Genomic DNA, 27,418 nt, shown 5'->3' with positions numbered 1-27,418 from the left:
GATAGGATAAATAGACAAAGTCTTTTCCCTGGGGTAGGGGAGTCCAGAACTAGAGGGCATAAGTTTAGGGTGAGCGGGAAAAGATATAAAGGAGACCTAAGGGGCAACTTTTTCACACATAGGGTGGTACGTGTATGGAATGAGCTGCCAGAGGAAATGGTGGAGGCTGGTACAATTGCAACATTTAAAAGGCATTTGGATGGGTGTATGAATAGGAAGGGTTTGGAGGGATATGGGCCAGGTGCTGGCAGGTGGGACTAGATTGGGTTGGGATATCTGTTCGGCACAGACGAGTTGGAGAGAAGGGTCTGTTTCCTGGCTGTACATCTCTGTGACTGTGTATTTACCAACACCTTTCACCCCAACTTCAAATTCACCTGGACCACCTCGGACACCTCCCTCCCTTTCCTGGACCTCTTCATCACCATCTCTGGCGACCGACTAACCACAGACATATGCTACAAGCCCAGTGATTCCCACAGCTACCTAGACTACACCTCCTCCCACCCTACATCCTGTAAAAACGCCATCCCTTATTCCCAATTCGTCTGCCTCTGCCACATCTGTTCCCAGGATGACCAATTCCACCTCAAAGTCCCAGATGGTCCCCTTCTTCCATGATCGCAACTTCCCTTCCCACATGGTTGACCATACCCTCCAGCACTTCTTCTCAACCTCACACATCACTGCCCTTGAACCCCACCCCTCCCAACGCAACAAGGACAGAACTCCCCTCATCCTCACCTTCCACCTCACCAGCTTCCACATACAATGCATTATCCTCTGCCACTTCTGCCACCTACAAACGGACCTCACCACCAGAGATGCATTTCCCTTCGCCGAGCTGGAAGATTTTGTTGTAAACGTTTCGTCCCCTGGCAGAACCACAGCAACAAGCACCCGAGCTACAAATCTTCGCACAAACTTTGAATGTATTTCCCTCCCCACCCCTATCCACATTTCAAAAAGACCCTTCCCTCCACAACTCCCTCAACACGTCCATGCCCCACTTCTAGCACTTTTCCCTGCCACCACAGGTAGTGCCAAACCTGCGCCCGCACCACACTCTTCACCTCCGTCCAAGGCTCCAAGGGATTCTTCCACATCCATCAGAAATTTACCTGCACCTCTACCAATGTCATCTACTGCATCTGTTGCACCCGGTGTGGTCTCCTCTATGTCAGGGAGACAGGATGCCTTCTTGTGGATCATTTCATAGAATATCTCTGGGACATCTGCATCCACCAACCCCTCCGCCCTGTAGCTGAACACTTCAACTCCCCCTCCCACTCTGTCAAGGACATGCAGCTTCACCTCCACCGCCAAACCATTACCACCCGATGCTTGGAGGAAGAATGCCTCATATTCCCCCCGGGACTCTGCAACTGCACAGGATAAATGTGGATTACAACAGTTTCCTCATTTCACCTCCTCCTCTCCCACCATCACCACCCCCAACACACACACTTTCCCAGTTCCAAGCCTCCAACTCGGTACTGCCCTCCAAACCTGTCCATCACTCCCCCTCTGACCTATCACCACCTCCCTCACCTTCATTCACCTATCGCTTTCTCAACTACCTTCCCCCAAACGCCAGCCCCTTCCCATTTATCTCTTAGCCCCAGCTCACAAGCCTCATTCCTGATGAAGGAATTGATTCTCCTGCTCCTCGGATGCTGCCTGACCTGCTGTGCTTTTCCAGCACCACACGCTCTCAATTCTGATCTCCAGCATCTGCAGTCCTCACTTTCTCCCTTAGAGTAGAGATGGCCTTAAAGTCTGAATGAAATTACTTTTAATAATGTCCTCGAGCTAATGAGAATGAGATAGCAACAAAGTGTTGTATTTACAGTCTTACTGATGCCACAGGAAGGAATTGAGTCAATGGAGTTGAGACACACTCAGTAGAATAGAGAGAATTTCATTTTCTTTCAAGCCCCTTGCAATCCCTGCCCTGCTGCCTCTCAGCACTAGGGACCTCTGTTCAATTCCAACCTTGGGTGACTGCATAAACTCCACACAGACATTCTCCCCATATTTCCACCAGGTGCTCTAGTTCCCTTCCAGAATCCAAATATGTGCAGGTTAGGTGGATTAGCCGTGGGAGGCGTAGGGCCATGGAGATAGGGTAAGAGAGTGGATCTGGGTGATCTACTCTTTGGAGGGTCACTGTGAGCTCAGTGGGCCAAATAGCCCCTCTACTGTTGGGATTCTATGCGAGTGTTTGATGGGGACAGTGTAGAGGGTGTTTTACTTTATTTAACTCTGCACTTACAGGATTGAATAACCTACTGATCCCCAACTCTTAATTACTTATGAAAAAGGCTGGATTATCCACTAATCTCTCATTTTTGACTTACTGGCATCCCTGTAGGTTGCAAGGAATAGGTTCCATCGGGTATTTCAAACGTCTCAATCCCTGGATACAGTTTCCCCCAGTGACACACTCTTCTGCTTTGAAGTGTTGACTAAGGATCTTGCAAAGGAGAGGGTGCTTGAATTGAATGTACAACAGGTACCTACTTTTGCTGTTTACCTTGTCCTGATTCTAGCTCTGAATATTGACCAGTCATTGTACATGAAATGGCTCTCAGTTCTTGAATGTTTGCACTGTCTGTCATTGATATCCCTTCCTGGGTTGCTTGGACAGCAGGCTGAGGATGCTGTGTAGGCAATTCCATGTCATGGTTATTAGTAGACAAATTATCTAGAGTCTAAACTAGTAACTGGGAGAATGGCACTTCAAAACCCCCAGTGGCTGTTTGAGGGTTCAGTTTTAAGACCTGGTGTCAGTAAAAATGGCCATGGAGTTGTAGGATTGTTTTTAAAACGCATTGTTTCACAATGTTCTTTAGGAAAGAAAACCTGAGTCCTTGCCCAGCTTGGGCATATTTATAACACTCTAGTATTTCAGCAGTGTGTTTGGCTCTTAACTGCTCCCTGAAGTGACCCAGTGAGTTGCTCAGTTATAGTAAACCAGCTAGATACAGCTCAAGAAAGCTCACCACCCCCACCACCTCAGAACAGCCTGGGATCGATAGCAAATATTGGTGGAGCCAGCACCACACTCTTCCCAAGAGAGTACTTGATAAAAACGCTGTCAGTCATTCTCCCACACTCTATCAAACCACTGTATAGTTTTGTGGATTTCCACCACTAGAAGCTGTGCCCATGTTGCAGATGCAATCTCAGATTAGCTCAGCAGATGGTGATTCACATGAGCAGTATGGAAGGTGCCAGTGCTATCCTGGGTTAATTATTCTCTGATTGGTGAAGGTAGATGTGCTGCACTTTATCTCCTCACACTCGGGGAGAGGAGATTCCCTCTACGTTCCTATGGAAAATGCAGTATTCTAAACATCAGATGAGCACTAGATTGAAGTCATCTGTTATTTTTATTCATGGATATGTACAACATTAACAGGCTTGCACTTAATAACCATCCCAAGTATCGTTTTGTATTCCGAAGAACTAGAAGTAGGAGTAGCTATTCAGTCCCTCAAAACTGCTCCTCCATTTAATTGGATTTTGGCTGATCTCATGTCAGCATCACACCACTTTTCCTGCCTGCTCCCCATTACCTGTTGCTAATTAAAATTCTGTCTCCCCCTCAAATGTATTCAGTGTCCTGGTGTCCACATGCAGTGTGGAAATGATTACTTCATTCATAGGAAGTGGGCATTGCTGGCTCAGCCAGCATTTATTGCACTTAAGGAAGTGATGGTAAGCTGGCTTCTTGAACTACATCCTGAAGGCAGCTCATTGCCCGTGAAAAGTTGACAATCAGAGATGGGCAGTAATGTCTAAATCCCATTTTTTAAAAAAAGGATCAGAGCCCATAGCTATAGAGACTACTTCTCACTGTGAGACATTTGTCTCTGTTACAGGCTTGTTTACTATTTGACTGACACAATTAGAATAATAGATTTTCCTAGTTAACTGAATAGTTGCAAAGTTGTATGCCTGTGGAGAAAATTCATTTCTCATCCTCCACAGCTACAAACATTCCATGCTTGTCCTTCAGTTACATTGAAATGTTAAGCTGATTGATACTGGTGTTGTCTGGTGGCCATGTTTCATAATTGTTGAATGTAACGTATTTTTTAATCTCCCCTAGTAATGACCTTTAAACACATTAGCTGTATTCACTGTTGTTCTGTTATTTAGGCTGTTTGTATGTTGAGTGTTTCATGCTGTAACTGACTCTCCCAGCTGGTAGACATGTCTAATTTTCTGCCTCTCTGTTTATAGCGACTGTTAATCCCTAACATCCCAATCAACAAATGTGCTGCCTGTCAGAAGCCACAGCAGCCTGATGAAAAGTTGCGGCGATGTACTAGTTGCTACCGAGTCGCCTACTGCAACCAGTGAGTCAGACCTTTAAATCCATAGAGTACTGCCATAAATATCAACAGTGGGCATTGGTTTTCTTTCTCATTTTCATATCTGCTCACACTACACAGATGGAAGAAGGGTACTGGTTGGATTGACTGGCTGATAAGTGTTAAGATGATACCTCTGTTTCAGTATCTTCTCCCATGCTTCTTGCAAGCAGTTATGTTTGATAAAGCAATTTATTGAATTCAGTTCGTTCTGTTGAATTTGGTGTGATATTGTTGGCTGCATGTGAAATTGTATCATCGCAGAATGACCATCATTAGGCAGACAATGACACGAGACAAAAATAATCTATCTGATCGGGTATCTGTCCTCCGAAGTGGTATTATTCCCTGGAATGTTAATCCAGAGACCCACATAGTGTTCCGAGGACCCAGGTTCAAATCCCACCATTGCAGAGGGTGGAATGAAAATTCAATGAAAGTCTGGAATTAAGAGTCTAATGATGACCATGAATCAATTGTCAGGAAAACCCATCTAGTTCACTAATGTTCTTTAGAGAGGGGAACTACCGTCTTCACCTGGTCTGGCCTACATGTGACTCCAGACCCCCAGCAATGTGGTTGGCTCTTAACTGCCCTCTGGGCAAGTAGGACTGGATAATAAATGCTGGTCTGGTCAGTGACACCCTCATCCCAAAAATGAATACAGTATTTTTAAAAAGTGCATCATCCAAATGATTGTTTCTTCAATGCAATGCTCCTACACTAGGGGGTGCTGAAGTTCTAGAATGGCATAAAATGTCTTCTCATTTTTCCCTGTGAGTATTGCCAGCAAAGCTAGCATTTATTTCCCTTCAAACTGATGTTGAACAGTTAGCGTAACATAGAGTCATAGAGATGTACAGCACGGGAACAGACCCTTCGGTCCAACCCATCCGTGCTGACCAGATATCCCAACCCAATCTAGTCCCACCACCAGCACCCAGCCCATATCCCTCCAAACCCTTCCTATTCATATACCCATCCAAATGCCTCTTAAATGTTGCAATTGTACCAGCCTTCACCACTTCCTCTGGCAGCTCATTCCCCACACGCACCACCCTCTGTGGAAAAAGTTGCCCCTTAGGTCTCTTTTAAATCTTTCCCCTCTCACCCTAAACCTATGCCCTCTAGTTCTGGACTCTTCCCACCCAAGGTATAAGACCTTGTCTATTTATCCTATCCATGCCCCTCATGATTTTATAAGTCTCTATAAGGTAACCCCTCAGCCTCCGATGCTCCAGGGCAAATAGCCCCAGCTTATTCAACTTCTCCATAAAGCTCAAACCCTCCAACCCTGGCAACACTTGGCACATTACTTGGAGCTCATTTAAATGTCAAGTAATCTACTCTGGTAGGAGGAACAAAACGTGCAGATTATTGCTTAAATAGTCGGAGGTTGGAAAGTGTAAAATGGGACTTGAGTGTCCCTGTCAAAAAGTCTCTGACAACTAGCATGCAGGTCCAGCAAGTTGTTAAGAAGGCTTACCAATACCTGCTAATAGAGACCAATAGAAGCTAAAAATGGGTTGATTGTGGTAGCAGATCAAGTGCTGACAAAGCTTCCTGTTACCTGCCACTTCAACGCACCGCATTCTTCCATGGCTAGCATCTTTATCTTGAGCTTGCTGCAGTGCTCCAGCCAAGCTTAGTGCAATCTGGAAGAACAGCATCTCATTTTCCACTTGAGGACCCTGCAACTTTCAGGACTCAATACTGAGTTCAATAATTTTAAGAGTTGAGCACCTTCTCCCAGGCCCTTGTCCTTACCCTTGCTCCCAGACTCCAGGCCCGATCATCACATCGGTTTTCAACAATTTATGATCTCATTAGCAGCTATTGATTCTTTCGGGCTGACCAATGCTGATCCCTTTGTCTATCCAACTGCTGTTCTCTCTCTCTCTCTGGCCTCCATCTCCACCTATCTTTACTCCTCCCCATCTTCAGAGTAGATATCAACCTTTTCCTAGTTACAATCAGTTCTGAAGAAGGGTCACTCAACCTGAAATGTTAACTCGCTTTCTCTTTGCTGATGTTGTCAGACTGCTGGGTTTTTCCAACAATTTCTGTTTTTGTTGCTGATTTCCAGTATCCACAGTTCATTGGGTTTTCATTGAAAAGAAAACCAATTGGCTTACTAAATAATTCAACAGTTTCTTGGTCAATTTATGTGGATTTCTCAAGTTATTTTCAGATTTTAATTTTAGAACCGAATTTAGATTTTCAAACTGCACAGTGGGAATTGAACTCCTCCTGTTCACTGCATTAGCAATCAAGGGTCATTGGATAACCACAGTACCTCTCACTGGTTTACTGTATGAATCAAAATACCATGTGAATAAACCATGTCATTAGTTTTCCAACAAAAGCAGTGTTCCTTGAAGGAAAGTTATTTCAAAACTGCAAAGCAATTTTTGGACAGTTGCTCGGTCATTCAGAGTTTGAACTTTACTGAAGTGAGACATTTATATGATATTCAGGCTGAATGCAAGAATACCACGTTTCCAACAATTGCAACAATTTATGATTTGGTTGGCAAGTTGACTTGCCGAGATATTATCATGAAGAAAGTAACAGAGCAATAAGCCTCCCCAAACTCTCAGATAATTCAAAAACAGCGCAAGGTTTGAACCTTTTGCTTATTGTTCACAGAGAACGGATCCCTATGTTAGAATGTTCATTACTTTTCGCAACTGTAAAAGAGCTAGGTTATGCAGAATGTCTGAAACTGTCTGCCTTTTCTGTGCGTTTTTGGAATTGACCATTAGCAGAAGTCTGTGTAATGCATGTTCAGTGAAATCTCTTTCTATATTTCCAGGACTTGTCAAATGAACCATTGGTCAGATCATAAAAACCAGTGCAGGGCAGAGAATATTGGTTGTCCCTTCATAATCAGCGTTCCCGAGTCCCGGCTCACATATTCCAGACTCGCACAGCTGCTGGAGGGATATTCGAGGTACTGTGATTTTAAGGATAAGTTAATAAAGAACTGTATAAATTAACCCCACGCTGGAACAAAATAACAGCTGCCCTTACTCCCACTGTCTCCGGAAACAAAGATTGTACCACCCGCATGCCTTTCACATTATTTCAACATTACTGAGGGGTTTTATGAAACGTTCAGATAGTGACATAAAGAAGGCTTTTAGTCACTGGGATGTGTTTTTCTTTGACCTACGAGTCATATGGCTAAATGCTGTTGCATTGTTCCACCAACGTGTGGGCTTTGTGGTGTGAATTTTAAATGCCCCTTCAAGTATGTACAGCTTGTGCTGCGTTAGCTGATCGTAATCAATGCAGGAGTAGGCCCATGCGGTCCTTTGAACCTATTCCATCATTCAGTAAGATTAAGGTCATTGCTGATCTGATTGTTGCCTAACTCCACATTCCTGCCTTCCCCCAATAACCTTTGACTCCCATGTTCATCAAGAAACTATGTGCCTCTGCTGTAAAAATATTGAATGACCCCAGCTCTACTCCTTTCTCAGAAGTGAGTTTCAGACTCATGGCCAACTGAAAGAACAAAATTTCCCTTCATTTCTGTCTTGAATTTTTGAGCTCTATTCCCTTGTTCCAGTCTCTCCTACAAAGGAAAACATCCCCCCCAAACAAGTTTTCTTAGGCTCTGAGGTGCAAGTGAGGACCCTGCCCTTGAACTTGGTGCTCCAGGCTTTTTTCACAACATTCTGAACATTTAAAGCGTGGTCATATTTACTGCGAGGTACAAGAAAATGTTTTTGTTAAGGTGTGAGTGTTTAAAGAGTCTTCCATTAGCAACCATCTGTACCAGATAGTAATCAATAAATCCAAGAGGGAACTCGAGCAAGGGGAGTTGGAATGTGAAGCTTGCTAGCATAAGAAGCATTTGAGATGAATGGACAGGAAGTATTTCAGGTAATCTAGGCTAAGACATTAGGGAGAAAGCAATAGGTAGTTGAGATGAAGTTGGGGGGGATGTGAAAGAAGGTTCATGTGCAGCATAAACACCAGCCAAATTTGTCCAAAGTGCCTTAAACTTTATTGAAAGTATCTAATTTATTAGTTGTAGATAAGCTACTCAAATCCTCAGTGCAATGCAATCTGAGCTATGCTATATCCTTGTACTTGGTTTCAAGTTCCCTGTTTATGTAGGATACTGAAATGTTATGCACTGACCAGGTTCCACCATGTGGCAGACTGATTTACCCAGACTTTGCAAATCCCTGACACAATCCTACCTTTTACACGCTAAGTGCTCTGTTATGAATATTGTATCATTTTTAACCCATGGGCACTTCACCCCGACCCTGGCAACAGGACTCTCTCTCACTGCTTGGGAAAATGTCACAATGGAGTAAATGAGAAGCTTTCCACTATTAGAGTTGATGACTAGAGGTTAGAGGTCACAGTTTTACCACAATTGACAAAAGAACCAGAGTTGATAAGAATTCTTCAGGTGAATAATGATCTGGAATGCAGTGGTTGAACCTAACACAATTCAAGAAGCAATTGAATAAATACTTTAAAGCCACTGACGTAACTGAATTACAATTCCTTTGTAGGATTCTATGGTTCGATACTGGGTGGGATTATATGCTTGTCTTGCTGTACATGGTCAAATTAATAATTTTGTTTTCTTTGGCAGGTATTCGGTAAATGTGTTCCAGCCCCCATTCCAGCCAGGCCGGATCTCGCCAGACCCACCACCTTGTAAAGTGGAGAATGTACAGCCCAGCCCTGGAACTACTACCACCTCTGAGATAGGTGATGGAAAGATACCCCAGGAGCTTCAGCAGAGAGATATCAGGCCTGTGCACCGTGCTTATTTAACCAGCTCTGTTTCTGAGCCCCTGCTGGCTTCTGCTTTCTCAAAGGGGATGAGTATGCCAGGTAGAGACAAAGATTCCATTCACAGCTACGACTCTGGATTCTCAGAAATGCAGCCATTGTCACAGGAAGACACTGGATGTGAGAAGGAAACCTCTTACGAAAAAGCTCCGAAGCCCGAAGGTGGTGATTTTTTTCAGTCTTCACAAATCCGTCTTGATAAGGCAGTATAGTAAATAAATCCTAGTTTGAGTAACTGAGACATCTTGTCTACAGTGTACCTCTGCACCTCTTCAATAAGAACCAAGAGCACAAGAAAAGTTTTTTCAAGCATCAAATCTCATCTTTTAGCTGCAGCGATGGTCTGCAGCTTTAACAATGTTGTCTTTCCCTAAATCCAGGCACTGTAGTTATCTTGTATTGTGATTTTAGCACACCATTAAGAAAGCAAGGTTTTAATGAGTGAATAGAAAACAGAAAATGCTTAATTGATTAGGAGCCATCTTTGGAGATTAAGTGGTTGCTTTACCGTAATATCCTTGAATCAGAACCGGCCCATATTGCTGCTGAAATAATTTTCCAATCAACCTGTGCAGACATGTTATAACACACCTTTGGTCGGGTAGGACTTGAACCCGAGCTCTCTAGCTCAGAAGTAGCAATGCTATCATTGCGTCGCAAGAGTGCCTTCTATCACTGCACAATGGTGGTTGTAATGACATGAAACTAATTGTGGCATGCAGCTTACTATACCACCAATACATCAACTTAATATCCATGGCACATGTTATCCATGTAGAACTTTGCACTATTCTGGGTTTGTTGATCTTAGCTATATGGAGCTTCCCTATATGAACTTGGAGCGTTTGTGTGAAAGATGAACTGTATCCAGTTATCCTGCACATGGTGGGATATTGTCAGGAAATTTTCAAGCCTGGGTGAAATTCTCCCCTCTAGTTAACACAGCCTGCCATACATTTGGGACTCAGTCACTGCATTATTTGTATTATCACAGCAGTATAATTAGGCACACTGTGGAAACAGGCAACTGAAACCCAAGTGAGAATAGATCACTGCTCTTGCATCCCCCTATGACTGAAGGGCTTGAGTGCTCTCACAACTAAACTGGGAGAAGGCAAGATCAGGCTGTATTAAACTTGATCGATGACCTTTCTCTCACTTTGCCCATCACAGTTTCATTGTGATCTGAACCTTGCAAACCCTCAGTGTAGGCGTATTACGCTATCTTCTGGATATAGATCTTTCATGTTATTAACTATTTTTTAAAGTGTACTGAATATTGAAGATTATCAACCTTTCTTCATTCTCAGCACCCTACTGTAGGAATAAATAAGAAAATATTGGAGAAAGAGAGACAGAGTTCACATTTCATGTCAAGATCTGTCATCTGGAACTGATGAAATTCTTCTGCTTGTTAAATCCCGAATGTTATCTATTTTTAAAACCTATCTGTAATATTCTACCATAATGAAAAACTCCATTGGTCATCTGTTCAATTGGATATTTCTTTTTACAAACCTTGTGTTACTTTTATTTTCACATGTACTGCTGCCATTATTATTCTAGATAAGCATATTTAGCCAAGTTTGAATGCTGCACCCTGATAGTGAAAATAGATATGAAAATGAAGGCCACATGTACTTGCCCTTGGAACCTTAACTATGCACATTATCTCCACAATTAGACAAATAACTCTCGCTTTCTGTAACCTCTACTTTGTCTAGAAACATTCCCTTGGGAACTTTAGGAAGTGTGTAACGTTTTTCTGAAAGTTTAAAACTGTGTCCTAGATAGTTTCACTGTCAACTCCATGTGAAATGTTTGAAGCTGAGGAGACTCTATCAGGCGGGCAGCTTCCTTTTTGATGCTCTCTAGTTAAGCAATTCTGTATGTAATACTTTCTGCGCGCATAAAAACAGTTTACAATGTCCTTTTCTCTCTCTCTTCCCCCCCCCCCCCCCCCACCCCCATAGCTGCAATCCCTGGTTACCAGCAGCCAGTTGAGTCTGTGCGCTTCCACACGCCACAGTTTTACATCAAAATCATTGACGCTTCAAACAAAGAGCAGAAAATGGAAGACAAAGGTGAGGCCAACAGGCATTTTTTTATTAAATGTGGATTATTGTTAAGCTCTTTGCCGGCTGCTGTGCTAAACCAGTTTGTGAAAGAAAAGCAATTGCCTCTTGTTTTATATATAGGGCAGCTGCAGCTATTTGGGGCCATTGGTCACTGAGCATTTCTATCTCTGGTTTAATTTGGTTGCTATGAGAAACTCATACAGATTGCTACTACACAGCACCTGCAGCTAGTGAATACAGCGCAATCTTTTCTAAACACGGCCTCTGGTTTAACAGATGTCTGGTCACCATGGGCAAGTTGGACCAAAGGGTCTGTTTCCATGCGTCATGACTTTATATTTATGATTCTGTGATGTCAGCTTCTGCCCAGCCGTGGGCTTAGTATCTGCAATGGTGTGTTGCTGAGCACATTGTGAGTGACCAAAGGTGGCGTTTAGGGTTGGGCCTACTGTTGGAAAAACACATTCAAGAAATAAAGTGGAGCTTGCAAACAGTCAGTGACACCTGCTGTAACAATCACTGCCAGAGCTAGGAGAACAACCTTGAGTTCTTCAATCCAACTCTTCTGCAAGGCAAACATGCTAAATAGATTCTCAAAGCGTTTGACCATCTGTGAACTGAAGAGGGCTGTTTCTGACAAAGTGTAATCCATTTTATTCCAACATGATTGTTTGAGTAAACAGTGTCTCATCAGAGATGCTCATCGGATGCTGCCTGAATTGCTGTGCTCTTCCAGCACCACTGATCCAGAAAGTGTCTCATCAGAATTGATGGACAAGGAAACTCTGGCAAGGGGGGAAAAGGAAAATCAATCGCTACATATTGATATCTGCATTCTGGCTCCTGTTTTACTTAGGTGCTGCATGCCCTTGTAATCCTGCACTGCTCCCCCCTCAGGCATGTGTGTGCACACTCTGCTGTCCACCCACTTGCTGGCAAGTGCTTGTGTTCCAATGGGCAGGCTGCTCAAGCAGTGGAATGCTGAAATGTGTCAGAGACTGCAAACACAACAAGAAATAACAGTTCAGCTTGAACCCAATCACAGTGGCGTCATATATAACAGAACTAGGGTGGTCATGCTGTTAAGGAGCATAGGCCCCAAGCTGAAAGGTGCGCAAAATACAGTCACTTTTTTTTTATTTTCAAAAGGGGAGGCATTTAGATGTGGTATAGTGCTGTTGAGGTTTTCAAAATCAGTCATTCTGCAACAGTTACCTTCTTTGAACTGATACATTTAGGTATGTGACTACAATTGAGTTTGGGAGAACCATTGGAATGTTGATGGAATGAGACATCTATACTTCTGGGTTTATGACCATACGCACGTTAAACCTGAGTTTTAGCAAAGATTTATGAGTTGAGTTCAGAAGCAAGTTTTTATTTAGTTTCTGACCTAGCAAGCATTTTTGAGTTCAGAGGGAACCAGTCATTGAAGCAGCAGTACTTTCAGCTTGAGATTTCCAAACCAGGAGAGCTTAGGACAAAACTCGACCAGTTATTGGAATTAAAAGCATTCTTCATCAGGTTTAGAGGAATAGTGAAATTTTCTCTACAGTTCAAAGAAGAAAAACTGCAAGGAGTCCGTTTAAATAGAAATGTGGAATTGAAGGAGGAATATAATTTCTCTGCACTTGAGTCTCTGTGAAGACTGTGGGGAAAAAGGTTGAAATTTTGTTTTAATTAGTATATTGAAATCTTCCTAACTGGAATGTATATAGGGCATGGTTTATTTTTCTTTCATGTAATATAATAAACCTGTGTTTTGTTGTTCAAGGATCTCTGAAGACTCGTGTGTATATTTCAGAGACTAATGTAAACTAACAAAAAGAGAAAAGTTAAACATATGATCATTCAGACAAGCTTTCATTCTAGGATCTGACCTTTCCAATAATACCATCAGGATCATGGCAGTACTAAGGGATGCTGGGCTATCAGTGGTTTAGTACTAAGGGAGGCTCTGTTGTCAGAAGGTCAGTGTAGAGGGAGTGCTGCGCTGTTGGAGAGTCAGTGCAGAGGGAGTGTTGCGCTGTCGGAGAGCATATTTTTAAACCAGGCTCCAACCACCACCACAGAGGAATGTAACAGATTTTGAGGGAAGGAAGACACCGTTTTCCCTGGATTGTTGACTAATTTTTGTCCCTCAATCAACCCAAGGTTGAACCCTAGGTTTTAATTGTAGTGTATCCAATGTTGAACCACTCCAATTTATTGATGTGGTTTCCATCAGGATGCCAGCATTTACAGCGTTATTTGCAGTAATCTTCCTGATTTGTGCTTCATGTCTCACTTTGTCAATCTGGCTTCTCTTCTTTATAGGTGATGCTCCATTGGAGTTGCCAGACAGCGTCTCTCTGGCAATGGTATGGAAAAACAATGAGAGACAGAAGGAATATGTGTTAGTGGAATCCAAGGAGTTGGAGTATATTGAAGATCCCAGTTCAGCCAATGAGGCAGCCAGAGCTGGCTACTTCACACTAGAACAGTGCCTGAATCTTTTCACCAAACCTGAGGTGCTGGCGCCTGAGGAAGCTTGGTAAGATTCTACCTCATCGTCCTTGCCCTGGTTTTTATCTTTTCCTACTAGACCATGGGTATTAATCATAGGTGCCTCATCTCTGTGTCTGGAGGTTGTAATTTCAATTACAGTTCTGGAGTTTTGAGCATGTCACCCAAGCTGAACTGTTGTGTGTGCTACTAAGGGAGGTGCTGTTGGAGGTGTGATCTGTCAGAGAGACTGGTGAATAATGCCTGGTCTTCACTTTCAGTTTGAGGTGAAGGATCCCATGACCACAATTTCAAAGAGGAGTTGAGAAAATTTTCTTCAGTGCCCTGGCCAATGTTTATTTCTCAACCAATATCACAACAATTCTCAATTGTTTTGTCTCAGTGCTGTTTGTAGGGATTGTGATGTGTGCATGTTTCCTGCTTATCAACAGTGACTATATTTCAGCAGGGAACCTCATTGGCTGTAACGCCAGAGAATTCCTGAAACTCCAGAAGGTGCTCAGATACTGAGGAGGCCCATGTCCAAATGCAGCCACACCTGGACAGTATCCAGGCTTGCCAAGTAACATTTATCTCACAAAAGTGCCTGGTTATGACCTCCCCCAGGAGAGAACCTAATCGCTGTCCCACAGACATTCAATGGTGTTACTATTTTTGATGCCCCCACCATCGATATCCTGGAGGGTTACCACTAACCACAAACTGAACTAGCCATATAAATCTTGTGCTGAAAATGTGTTGCTGGAAAGGCGCAGCAGGTCAGGCAGCATCCAAGGAGCAGGAGAATCAACGTTTCGGGCATGAGCCTGAAGAAGGGCTCATGCACGAAACGTCGATTCTCCTGCTCCTTGGATGCTGCCTGACCTGCTGCGCTTTTCCAGCAACACATTTTCAGCTCTGATCTCCAGCATCTGCAGTCGTCACTTTCTCCTATATAAATCTTGTCGCTTTAAGAGTAGGTTAAAGGCTAGGAATGGTGCAGCAAGTCGCTCACTGCCCAATGCCGCAAATCCTGTCCACCATCTGCAAGGCCCAAGTCAGGAGTGTGATGGAATACGATGTAGCTCCCAACAACACTCAAGAAGCTTGATACCATCCAGAACAAAGCAGCCCACTTGATTAGCATCACATCCGCATCTACTTCCTCCACCACAGATATTCAGTAGCACTAATGTGTACCATCTGCAAGATGCACAGCAGAAATTCTCTAAGATTGTTCAGACAGCACCTTCCAAACCCACAGTCACTTCCATCTAGAAGGACAATGGCAGCAGATACCCCTGTAAGTTCCCCTCCAGCCTCGTACCATCCTGACTTTGAAATATATCACCGTTCCTTCAGTGTTGCTGGGTCAAAATCCTGGAATTCCCTCCTTAATGATATTGTGCGTCCATCCACGATACATGGGCTGCAGCAGTACAAAAAGGCAGCTCACTCCCACCTTCTCAAAGTGGCAACTAAGGATGGATAATAAATGCTGGGCCCAGCCAGTGACACCCACATCCAACTAATTTAAAGAAGTGGCTGTCCATAACCTTTGACATGTATCTATTTTCATTTACAAGATGTGGGTCCTGCCAACAATGCCAAGATCTCAAAATTTTTAATCTATTTTTGAAGAAGTTAGTCTTTGGTTATAGACCAGTGAGCCTTAGTTCTGTTGCAGGAAAGGTTTTGGAAAGGATTATAAGAGATAAGATTTATAATCGTCTAGCAAGTAACAGTTTGATTTCAGATAGTCAACATGGTTTCATCAAGGGCAGGTCGTGTCTCACAAACCTCATTGAGTTTTTTGAGAAGGTGACCAAGCATGTAAATGAGAATAGGGCAGTTGACGTGGTATACATGGACTTCAGTAAAGCCTTTGATAAGGTTCCACATGGTAGGCTGCTGGAGAAAATGCAGAGGCATGGAATTGAGGGTGATTTAGCAGTTTGGATTAGACACTGGCTTTCTGAAAGAAGGCAGCGAGTGGTGGTTGATGGAAAATATTCAGCCTGGAGTCCGGTTACTAGTGGTATGCCACAAGGGTCTGTTTTGGGACCACTGCTGTTTGTCATTTTTATAAATGACGCAGATGCTGGCATAGGTGGATGGATTAGTAAATTTGCAGATGACACTAAAGTCGATGGAGTAGTGGACAGTTTGGAAGAATGTTACAGGGGGACTTGGATAAACTGCAGAATTGGGCTGAGAGGTGGCAAATGAAGTTCAGTGCAACTAAATGTGAGGTGATTCACTTTGGGAAGAATAACCGGAAGACAGAATATTGGGTCAATGGAAAGAGTCTTGTGGTGTGTATGTACAGAGGGATCTTGGAGTCCATGTACATAGATCCCTGAAAGTTGCCACCCAGGTTGATAGTGCTGTTAAGAAGGCATACGGTGTGTTCGGTTTCATTCGTAGAGGGATTGAGTTCCGTAATGTCATGCTGCAACTATACAAAACGCTAGTGCGGCCGACTTGGAATATGGTGTACAGTTCTGATTGCCATATTTCGGGAAGGATCTGGTGCAGAGGAGATTAACCAGGATGTTGCCTAGTCTGTAGCGAAGGTCTTATGAGGAAAGGCTGAGAGACTTGGGTCTGTTTTCATTGGCAAGAAGCAGCTAAGAGGGGATTTGATAGAGACATACAAGATGATCAGAGGATTAGATAGTGTAGACAGTGAGAGTCTTTTTCCTAGGATGATGACGTCAGCTTGTACGAGAGGGCATAACTACAAATTGAGGGGTGATAGATTTAAGACAGATGTCAGAGGCAGGTTCTTTACTCAGAGAGTGGTAAGGGCATGGAATGTCCTGCCTGCTAATGTAGTTAACTCAGCCACATTAGGGAGATTTAAACAATCCTTGGATAAGCACATGGATGATGATGGGATAGTGTAGGGGGGACGAGCTGAGAATAGTTCGCAGGTCGACGCAACATGGAGAACCGAAGGGCCTGTTCTGTTCTGCACTGTATTGTTCTATATTCTATGTGCTATGGTGTGCAAATTTGTTTCACTTTGTTTTGGGTTGTGGTCTCTGTGAAATTCAAGAGCTGGACAGCCAGTGAGATTTCCTTGGGCCTCCCCTGTTTCTTTGAGCTTGAGCAGTGGGTTTTATGTGCATTTAGGCAGAGAGAGGATTAATACTAACAGCTGCTTCTGATCCATTGCAGGTATTGTCCTAAATGTAAACAGCACAGAGAGGCATCCAAGCAGTTGATGCTATGGTGGCTCCCGAATGTACTCATCATCCAATTGAAGCGTTTCTCCTTCCGCAACTTCATCTGGAGGGACAAGATCAATGACATGGTGGAGTTCCCCATTAGGTGTGCCATACAGAAACCCTATCACCTACTTATACTGAATCTCTCTCTTTACTCTATGAAGAGAGAGACTGGGGTTATTATCCTTGGAGCAGAGGAGACTAAGGGGAACATGATTGACATGTGTAAAATTATAAGAGGCATAGACATCATAGACACCCTTGATGGAGGGTTCGGTGACCTGGGGGCATATATTTAAGGTAAAGGGCAGAAGGTTTAGAGGGGATATGAGAAAGAATGTTTTCACACGGAGGATGGTGGGAACCTGGAACTCACTGCCTGTAAGGGTGATAGAGGCCACAACATTGAACAAGTATTTAGATGTGCACTTGTGATGCCAAGGCATACAAGGCTATAAGCCAAGTCCTGGAAAATGGGATTAAAATAGTTATGTGGTGCTTTTTGACTGGCATGAATGCAAAGGGTTAAAGGACGTTTTTCTGTGCTGCAAATCTCTATAACCCTAAAATCATACACTGCAGAAGGGGGCCATCAACCCATTGAGACATTTTCAGCTCTTTGGGGAAGAAAATATAATGATGCAGATAAATTCTGGCTGTGCAAACCATGTTAGGAAATCATCTCAACCTGTACCATAGGTGATGAGAGTCTCGGTCCATCAGTTCAAAACTGTTCTCTGCTTCAGCATTGCATTTGCCTTGCTGGTGAGGGGAAAATATATCATTCATGTCATTGGGGTGAACGTGATGGTGGCACTTGCACAGAATAGAGACGGTATACTGAAAGCTGTGCTCTGTACCGGTCCCAGGGATGACAAAATACAAAAAAGGAGCTGATGAAGTAAATCCTGCAGCGCTTTGAGCCTGCTCAACATTACATTCCCATCCTTCCCCAAGAAATGTATCCATCGTTAAATATATTCAACGATGGAGCATCCATCTGGGACGCATAAGATGCCAAAGATTTACATCATTGAGAGTGAAGTATATTTTCCTCATCTGAGTTGTGCCTGATCGACCCCTTATCCCGAGATTGTGTTCCCATTATCTTTGCTCCCAAATGAGTGGAAACAACTGTAAAGGTGCTTTTAGGTCATGATGTGGGACTGTTTAGAGGGGTTTTTACTCCGTATCTGACCTCATGTTGTGATGTCCTGCGAGTGTTTGGGGCAGTGTAGAGGGAGCTTTACTCTGTATCTAACCCTGTGCTGCATCTGTCCCAGGACAGTTTGATAGTGTGAAGGAAGCTTTACTCTGAATCTGATCTGTATTTTATCTGTTCTCTGAGTGTGTGATAGTGCAGAGGGAGCTTTATCTAACCCCGTGCTAGGAGTGTTTGGGGACAGTGTAGTGTGATAGGAGAAAGTGAGGACTGCAGATACTGGCGATCAGAGTCGAGAGTGTGGTGCTGGTCAGGCATCAACCAAGGAGCAGAAGAATCGACATTTCGGGCATAAGCCCTTCATCAGGAATGAGGCTTGTGAGCCAGGGGTCTGAGAGATAGATGGGAGGGAATTGGGGTTGGGGGGGAATGTAGCTGAGAATGCTTTAGATATTTGAAGGCGGGGGCAAAGGTGATGGGTTGGAGAGGAGGGTGGAGCAGATAGATGGGAAATGTGAAGAACAGATCAAGAGGGTAGTGCCGAGTTAGAGGGTTGGGACTGGGATAATATCGGGGGAGGGGAAATGAGAGAACTGGTGAAATTCACATTGATCTTGTGTGGTTGCAGGGTTCCAAGGCGGAATATGAGGCATTTTTCCTCCAAGCATTGGGTGGTCAGGGTTTGGCGATGGAGGAGGCCCAGGACCTGCATGTCCTTGTTGGCATGGGAGGGGGAGTTTGTGTTCAGCCACAGGGCACTGGGGTTGGTTGGTGCGGGTGTCCCAGAGATGTTCTCTGGAATGTTTCACAAGTTGACGTCCTGTCTCCCCGATGCAGAGGAGACCACATCAGGTGCAACGGAGCCAATGGATGACATTGGTAGAGGTACAGGTAAATATTTGACGGATATGGAAGGATCCTTTGGGGTCTTGGATGGAGGTGAGGGGGGAAGGTGTGGGCGCAGGTTTTGCATTTCCTGCGGTGGCAGGGGAAGCTGCTGAGAGTGGGGGGTGGGTTGGTAGGGTGTGTGTGGATCTGACTAAGGAGTTGCAGAAGGAATGGTCCCTCCGAAATGCTGATGGGGTGGGGAGGGAAGTATATCCCTGGTGGCCGGGTCTGTTTGTAGGTGGCGGAGGACGATGCTATGCATGCAGAGGTGGGTTGGATGGGAGGGGAGGACTGGGGGGTTCTGTCCTTGGGCGGGGTGGTGTTTGAGGGCAGCGGTGCGGGAAGTGGAAGAGATGTGCTGGAGGGCATCGTCGACCACGTGGCCAGGGAAATTACAGTCTTGGAAGGAGGAGGCCGTCTGGGATTTTCTAAGATGGAATTGGTCATTCTGGGAACAGATGTGGTGGAGGTGGAGAAATTGGGAATAAGGGATTGCATTTTTACAGGAGGTAGGGTGGGAGGAGGTGTGTGTTTGAGTTAGATGCCCACGACAGTCTACTAGAGTGCAGAGAGAGTTTTGATTTGTATCTAACCCTGTGCTGGGAGTGTTCGAGGACAGTGTAGAGTCGTAGAGATGTACAGCACAGAAACAGACCCTTCGGTCCAACTCATCCATGCCGACCAGGTATTCCAAACTGATTTAGTCCTACCTGTTGGTACCTGGCCCAATTCACTCCAAACCCTTCCTATTCATATACCCATCTAAATGTTGCAATTGGACTATCCTCCATCACTTCCTTTGGCAGCTCATTCCATACACGTAGCATCCTCTGCATGAAAAAATTGCCCCTTGGATCTTTTCCCCTCTCACCCTAAACCTATGCCCTCTAGTTTTGGACTTGCCCCACCCCAGGGAAAAGACCTTGTCTATTTACCCTATCCATACTCCTCATGATTTTATAAACCTCTATAAGGTCATCCCTCAGCCTCTGATGCTCCAGAGAAAAATAGCCCCAGCCTATTCAGCTCACATCCTCCAACCCTGGCAACATCCTTGTAAATCTTTTATGAACCCTTGCAAGTTTCACAACATCCTTCCAATTGGAAGGAGACCAGAATTGTGCACACTATTCCAACAGTGGCCTAACCAATGTCCTGTACAGCCACAACATGACCTCCCAGCTCCTGTACTCAATACTCTGACCAATAAAGAAACGCATACCAAACGCCTTCTTCACTATCCTATCTACCTGCGACTCTGAACCTGCACTCCAAGGTCTCTTTGTTCAACAAAACTCCCCAGGAACTTGCCATTAAGTGTATAAGTCCTGTGAAGATTTGCTTTCCCAAAATTCAGCATCTCGCATTTATCTAAATTAAACTCCATCTGCTACCTCTCAGTCTATTTGCCCATCTGATCAAGATCCTGTTGTAATCTGAGTTAACCTTGTTCGCTGTCCACTACACCTCCAATTTTAGTGTCAGCAGCACACTTACTAACTGTACCACTTATGCTCACATCCAAATCATTTATGTAAATGACAAAAAGTAGTGGACCCAGCACCGATCCTTGTGGCACTCCACTGGTCACAGGCCTCCAGTCTGAAAAACAACCCTCCACCACCACCCTCTGTCTCCTACCTTTGAGCTAGTTCTGTACCCAAATGGCTAGTTCTCCCTCTATTCCATGAGATCCAACCTTGCTAACCAGTCTCCCATGAGGAACCTTGTCGAAAGCCTTACTGAAGACCATATAAATCACATCTGCTCTGCTCTCATCAATCCTCTTGCAGAGAACACTTTAACTTGTATCTAGCCCCTGTCCTATATCTGTCCTGGGAGTATTTTTGAGAAATCCCTACTTTGGACATGTGCAGCAAATTCAGAGCTGTGATTACTTGGGGATGAGAAGTTTAGGTTTAATATTTTGTATCAATCACTTTTCCTTTCAAAGAAATCTGGACCTGAGCAAGTTCTGCATTGGTGTGAAGGATGTCCGACAGCCCCCTGTTTATGATCTCTATGCAGTAATTAACCACTACGGTGGGATGATTGGGGGCCACTACACCGCCTATGCACGTCTACCCAATGACAAGAACAGCCAACGCAGTGACGTCGGTGAGTTAATATTCACCAAACACACTAATTGCCTCTGGCTTTATATAGTCTTTATCTGCTCTGTGTACAAGAACTAATAAAAGAGGAGCAGTTGCCTGTCACACTTATCTCCTCTATCAAAAAAGAATTGCTAAACCAACTTAGAACTGTGCTGTGTATCGCTGGACGAGACCAGCTGTTTCCTAACTTCTGGCCCTGGATGTTTGGTAGCCTAGTGTTGATTTCAGTGAGCTAATAATTAAGAAACTGAGTTCAGATTTCACTGTGTCACTTGGAGAATTTGTATGTGGTTTTTAAAAATCAGAAATAAAGACTGGTAAGTAAACCACAAAGTTTCAAATTGTTGCAAAAACACAGCTGGTTCCTTTAGAGAAGGAAATGTGCTATTCTTGCCTGCTCTGGATTTGTGATTATTTCCCCAGCAATATGGTTGTTCCTTAACTTTGTTTTGAACTGGTCTTTTATATGTGACAAAACTGGTACCAGTTGTTCAACATGGTGGCCCGAAAGCACCTTAGGAACACCTTCGGGAAGAACAATAGCAGTAACCATATTTGCAACACACTCATTCCAGGAATGAATTTTATCTTCAAGTGAAGGCTCATTTGGTTAATAGAAATTGTTATCAAACTTTGTCCCAGGTAAAGCTAAAGGACCACAAATACAAAAAGCTGAAAAGGTTTTTTTTTCAAAGTTAAAAATCAAACAACACCAGGTTATAGTCCAACAGGTTTATTTGGAAGCACTAGCTTTCAGAGCACTGCTCCTTCATCAGGTGTTGTGGAGTATACGATTGTAAGACACAGAATTTGGAGCAAAGTTTACAGTGTGATGTAACTGAAATTATATATTGAAAAAGTCCTAGATTTTTTGTTGAGTCTCTCATCTTTTAGAATAAATATGTTGGTTTCAGTTCGTTCTTATGTAAATCGCAGTACATTAAAGTTACATTCTCAAGTGAACTTTAACAATTGGTTAATCGGCCCAGATAATGTATTGAAGGTGTGAGGTGCCCTGTGTGAGACTGGCTGTGCCACAATGGTCAGACTGATTCTCATTTAAAAACCAGATTTACAGAATCTTACATGGATTCATGCAGTTTTTGAGCAAAGTAAAATGTAATTCTGCAATTCTGTAGTGTGACTTTAACCCAGTTGAGGACCTTGTTCAATTCTTATTGCCTGCTTACATCTAGGAACCAGGGATATCTCTGGATAATAAAACCAAGAAATGCAGAAGGAAAACAGAAATTGCTGGAGAAACTCATCAGGTCCAGCAGCATGTGTGCAGCTGTAATATATGTATCAATAGATTCCAATTTCAGATTATTCACAGATAAATAACCTGGACTTTTTTTTTCCCAAGAACTTTTCTATTTAGGATTGCTAGCCTTGATCTTGCTGTGTTTGGGCTAAGGAGAAGATTAATAGCAGGAGCAAACTGTTCAGCTCCAGCAAACCCATTACAGAAAAACAGGAGGAAGCCTTTTAGGTTTTCGATCCTGGTCTGTTCGATCAGGGCTGACCTATACCTTGGCTCCAGTTTTCTAACTGTTCGCAATTTCCCCCAATATTCTAACCCAACAAATTATTTATCTCTGTTATGAAAACTTCAATTGACCTCCAGAATCCATAGGCTTTTCGGAGAGAGTTCCAGATTTACATATTAAGTAGTGCTTCTTCATAACATGACCTCAACAGTCTGGCTCCAGTTTTACGTTTATGCCCCTCTTTCTGGACTCACTGTCTTCTGTCCCCCCAGTTCCAGGGAAATAGATTCTCTTTAAATCTATTTTAAACATCTCAATTAAGTGACATATCAAACTTGTATATTCCAGGGAATACAGGGCAGATCTATGAAGTCTAGTTTCATAATTTAACTGAACTTTGCAGGACTCCAGATGACATCCAACAAAGGATCTGAATTACTGAAGCATCACTTCCTTCCCTTGGTCTTTATTTCAAGGAGATAAAGACAAACATTTCATTAACCTCTCTTGATTGCTTTTGTCACTTGCTTTTAATCATTTGTGCACTTGGGCTCCAAAGCCACTCTGCCCCTCCTCCGATCATCATTCATTGCCATTCAGAATATAACCAGCTCAATTTCCCTCTCTGGATTATTGCTGCAAATGTGCAGTTATATGGATGAAGGAGGAGTCTGCGATGATTTTCTCATACGGCCACGCATTCAACCACTCGAGGAAAAGTGCAGTCATGACCATCACTCCATTTCCCCACTGTCAACATCCTATGGATTACCATTGACTAGAAACTCAACTGGATTCACCATATAAAAGAGGAGGGAGTGGCATTTTTGATAAGGGATAGCATTATAGCTGTGCTGAGGGACGATATTCCCGGAAATACGTCCAGGGAAGTTATTTGGGTGGAATTGAGAAATAAGAAAGGGATGATCACCTTATTGGCTTTGTATTATAAAACCCCTAATAGTCAGAGGGAAATTGAGAAACAAACTTAGAAGGAGATCTCCGCTATCTGTAAGAATAATAGGGTGGTTATGGTAGAGGATTTTAACTTTTCAAGCATCGACTGGGACTGCCATAGTGTTAAAGGTTTAGATGGAGAGGAATTTGTTAAGTGTGTACAAGGTAATTTTCTGATTCAGTATGTGGATGTACCTACTAGAGAAGGTGCAAAACTTGACCTACTCTTGGGGAAATGAGGCCGGGCAGGTGACTGAGGTGTCAGTGGGGGAGCACTTTGGGGCCAGCGACCATAATTCTATTAGTTTTAAAATAGTGATAGAAAAGGATAGACCAGATCTAAAAGTTGAAGTTTTAAATTTGAGAAACGCCAATTTTGATGGTATTAGGCAAGAACTTTCGAAAGCTGATTGGAGGCAGATGTTCGCAGGTAAAGGGACGGCTGGAAAATGGGAAACCTTCAGAAATGAGATAACAAGAATCCAGAGAAAGTATATTCCTGTCAGGGTGAAAGGGAAGGCTAGTAGGTATAGGCAATACTGGATGACTAAAGAAGTTGAGGGTTTGGTTAAGAAAAAGAAGGAAGTATATGTCAGGTACAGACAGGATAGATCGAGTGAATCCTTAGAAGCGTATAAAGGAAGTAGGAGTATAATTAAGAGGGAAATCAGGAGGGCAAAATGGGGACATGAGATAGCTTTGGCAAATAGAATTAAGGAGAATCCAAAGGGGTTTTACAAATATATTAAGGACAAAAGGGTAACTAGGGAGAGAGTAGGGCCCCTCAAAGATCAGCAAGGCAGCCTTTGTGTGGAGCCACAGAAAATGGGGGAGATACTAAACGAATATTTTGCATCAGTATTTACTGTTGAAAAGGAAATGGAAGATATAGACTGTAGGGAAATAGATGTTGACACCTTGTAAAATGTCCAGATTACAGAGGAGGAAGTGCTGGATGTCTTGAAAAACGGTTAAAGGTGGAAAAATCCCCAGGACTTGATCAGGTGTACTCGAGAACTCTGTGGGAAGCTAGAGAAGTGATTGCTGGGCCTCTTGCTGCGATATTTGTATCATCGATAGTCACAGGTGAGGTGCCGGAAGACTAGAGGTTGGCAAACGTAGTGCCACTGTTTAAGAAGGGTGGTAAAGACAAGCCAGGGAACTATAGATCGGTGAGCCTGACCTCGGTGGTGGACAAGTTGTTGGAGGGAATCCTGAGGGATAGGATGTACGTGTATTTGGAAAGGCAAGGACTGATTCGGGATACTCAACATGGCTTTGTGCGTGGGAAATCATGTCTCACAAACTTGATTGAGTTTTTTGAAAAAGTAACAAAGAGGATTGATGAGGGCAGAGAGTAGATGTGACCTATATGGATTTCAGTAAGGCGTTCGACAAGGTTCCCCATGGGAGACTGATTAGCAAGGTTAGATCTCATGGAATACAGGGAGAACTGGCCATTTCAGTACAGAACTGGCTCAAAGGTAGAAGACAGAGGGTGGTGGTGGAGGGTTTTTCAGACTGGAGGCCTGTGACCAGTGGAGTGCCACAAGGTCGGTGCTGGGCCCTTTACTTTTTGTCATTTACATAAATGATTTGAATGTGAGCATAAGAGGTACAGTTAGTAAGTGTGCTAAAATTGGAGGTGTAGTGGACAGCGAAGAGGGTTACCTCAGATTACAACAGGATCTGGACCAGATGGGCCAATGGGCTGAGAAGTGGCAGATGGAGATTAATTTAGATAAATGAGAGGTGCTGCATTTTGGGAAAGCAAATCTTAACAGGATTTATACACTGAATGGCAAGGTCCTAGGGAGTGTTGCTGAGCAAAGAGACCTTGGAGTGCAGGTTCATAGCTCCTTGAAAGTGGAGTCGCAGGTAGATAGGATAGTGAAGAAAGTATTTGGTATGCTTTCCTTTATTGGTCAGAGTATTGAGTACAGGAGATGGGAGGTCATGTTGCGGCAGTACAGGACATTGGTTAGGCCACTGTTGGAATATTGCGTGCAATTCTGGTCTCCTTCCTATCAGAAAGATGTTGTGAAACTTGAAAGGGTTCAGAAAAGATTTACAAGGATGTTGCCAGGGTTGGAGGATTTGAGCTACAGGGAGAGACTGAACAGGCTGGGGCTGTTTTCCCTGGCGCGTCGGAGACTGAGGGGTGACCTTATCAAGGTTTACAAAATAATGAGGGGTATGGATAGGATAAATAGACAGAGTCTTTTCCCTGGGGTTGGGGAGTCCAGAACTGGAGAGCATAGGGTTTAGGGTGAGAGGGGCAAGATATAAAAGAGACCTAAGGGGCAACTTTTTCACACACAGGGTGGTATGTGTATGAAATGAGCTGCCAGAGGAAGTGGTGGAGGCTGGTACAATTGCAACATTTAAGAGGCATTTGGATGGGTGTATGAATAGGAAGGGTTTGGAGGGATATATAGGCCGGGTGCTGGCAGGTGGGACTAGATTGGGTTGGGATATCTGTTCGGCATGGATGGGTTGGACCGAAGGGTCTGTTTCCATGCTGTACATCTCTATGACTCTATATAAACACTAGCTACAAGAGCATGTCAGGCTAGGAACACTCATCTCCTGACTCACCAAAGTCTGTCCATTCACATGGCACATCAGGAATGTGATGGATTACTCCCCACTTGCCTGGATGGGTGCAGCTCCAACAATATTCAAGAAGCTTGTGACACTATCCAAGTAAAAGCAGCCCACTTGATAGGCACCACTTCCACAAGCATCCACTCCCACAAACACACAACTGCTACTGACCGTCAGTGAACCATCTACAAGATTCACTGCAGAAATTCACCAAAGATCCTCAGACAGCACCTTCGAAATCCACAACCACTTCCAACTAGAAGGACAAAATAAGCAGATACATGGGAAACCATCCACTGCAAGTTCCCCACCAAGCCACTCCCCATCCTAACTTGGAAATATATTGTCGTTCCTTCGGTGTCACTGGGTCCAAATCCTGGAATTCCCTCCCTTCGGGCATTGGGGGTATACCTACAGCACATGGACTGCAGTGGTTCAGGAAGGCAGCTCACCTCCACCTTCTCAAGGGGCAACTAGGGACAGGTAATAAATATTGGACCCAGCCAGTGACAGCCAAAAAGAGGATTTCTGATCTGTAGAACTTCTCTGGAGCGAGGTTTTAGAAAATAGAAAAATTTTCTTCTCCTTGGTATATTTCTAATAATGAATAATGTCTTTATTTTATCCTTCATTAATTACTGAAGCAAAGGAAATTTCATAGTGTTTGCATTGTGATAAAGATGCATTTTCTTTGCGTGTAAATGAAGAGTTGAAAATTTCCTCAATACTATTTCTAGTCAGATGGAATCCTTGTTCAAAATATGTTATTGAGCCTTTTCCTGAAATACTAACCCAAGAGCAAGTTTATTATCACATCGACGTTGCAATATGTGACAATTTACATGCTCCACCCAACTGCACCAGTTATTCAGTGTGTGCCCCTCAGTTCACTGTCTTAAACTGAGACTTGTCTTCAAGCTTTCATTGTGGTGACTGTTTTGTTCTTGTGTAGGTTGGCGTCTTTTTGATGACAGCACTGTCACCACAGTTGATGAAAGTCAGGTGGTTGCACGGCATGCGTATGTGCTGTTCTACCGTCGCCGTAATTCTCCAGTGGTAAGGCCATCGCGAACGAGAACTGCCACCCGTGGAACAGAGTGCACAGCTGAAGCAGAAGGAACAGCCTCCCAGGTTTGTAATAAGGGGGGAGATTCTCATCCCTAGCTCTTCAAGCTTTTGTAACAGAGAAACCAAGT

At 43.6% G+C, this 27,418-nt stretch overlaps 1 protein-coding gene across 1 annotated transcript in view; it reads left to right on the top strand.

Annotated features, from left to right (window-relative positions):
• The window catches only part of usp19 (ubiquitin specific peptidase 19), a 149,784-nt gene that overhangs the window by 100,371 nt on the left and 21,995 nt on the right, over nt 1-27,418 (top strand). Inside the window, exons 14-22 of the mRNA XM_087994568.1 lie at nt 2,375-2,515; nt 4,252-4,367; nt 7,198-7,335; nt 9,004-9,368; nt 11,180-11,290; nt 13,601-13,817; nt 16,952-17,104; nt 21,006-21,169; nt 27,175-27,353. Of these exons, the coding sequence (XP_087850694.1) occupies nt 2,375-2,515; nt 4,252-4,367; nt 7,198-7,335; nt 9,004-9,368; nt 11,180-11,290; nt 13,601-13,817; nt 16,952-17,104; nt 21,006-21,169; nt 27,175-27,353 (1,584 nt within the window). The remainder of the gene's footprint in view (nt 1-2,374; nt 2,516-4,251; nt 4,368-7,197; nt 7,336-9,003; nt 9,369-11,179; nt 11,291-13,600; nt 13,818-16,951; nt 17,105-21,005; nt 21,170-27,174; nt 27,354-27,418) is intronic.

The sequence above is a fragment of the Chiloscyllium plagiosum genome, unplaced genomic scaffold (genome assembly GCF_037043375.1).
Source record: "Chiloscyllium plagiosum isolate Xiang-an unplaced genomic scaffold, Cpla_swu_hap1 HiC_scaffold_14, whole genome shotgun sequence".
Classification (NCBI taxonomy): Eukaryota; Metazoa; Chordata; class Chondrichthyes; order Orectolobiformes; family Hemiscylliidae; genus Chiloscyllium; species Chiloscyllium plagiosum.
The sequence above is the reverse complement of the archived record's forward strand: the minus strand, read 5'-3'. Positions and strand labels throughout refer to the sequence as shown.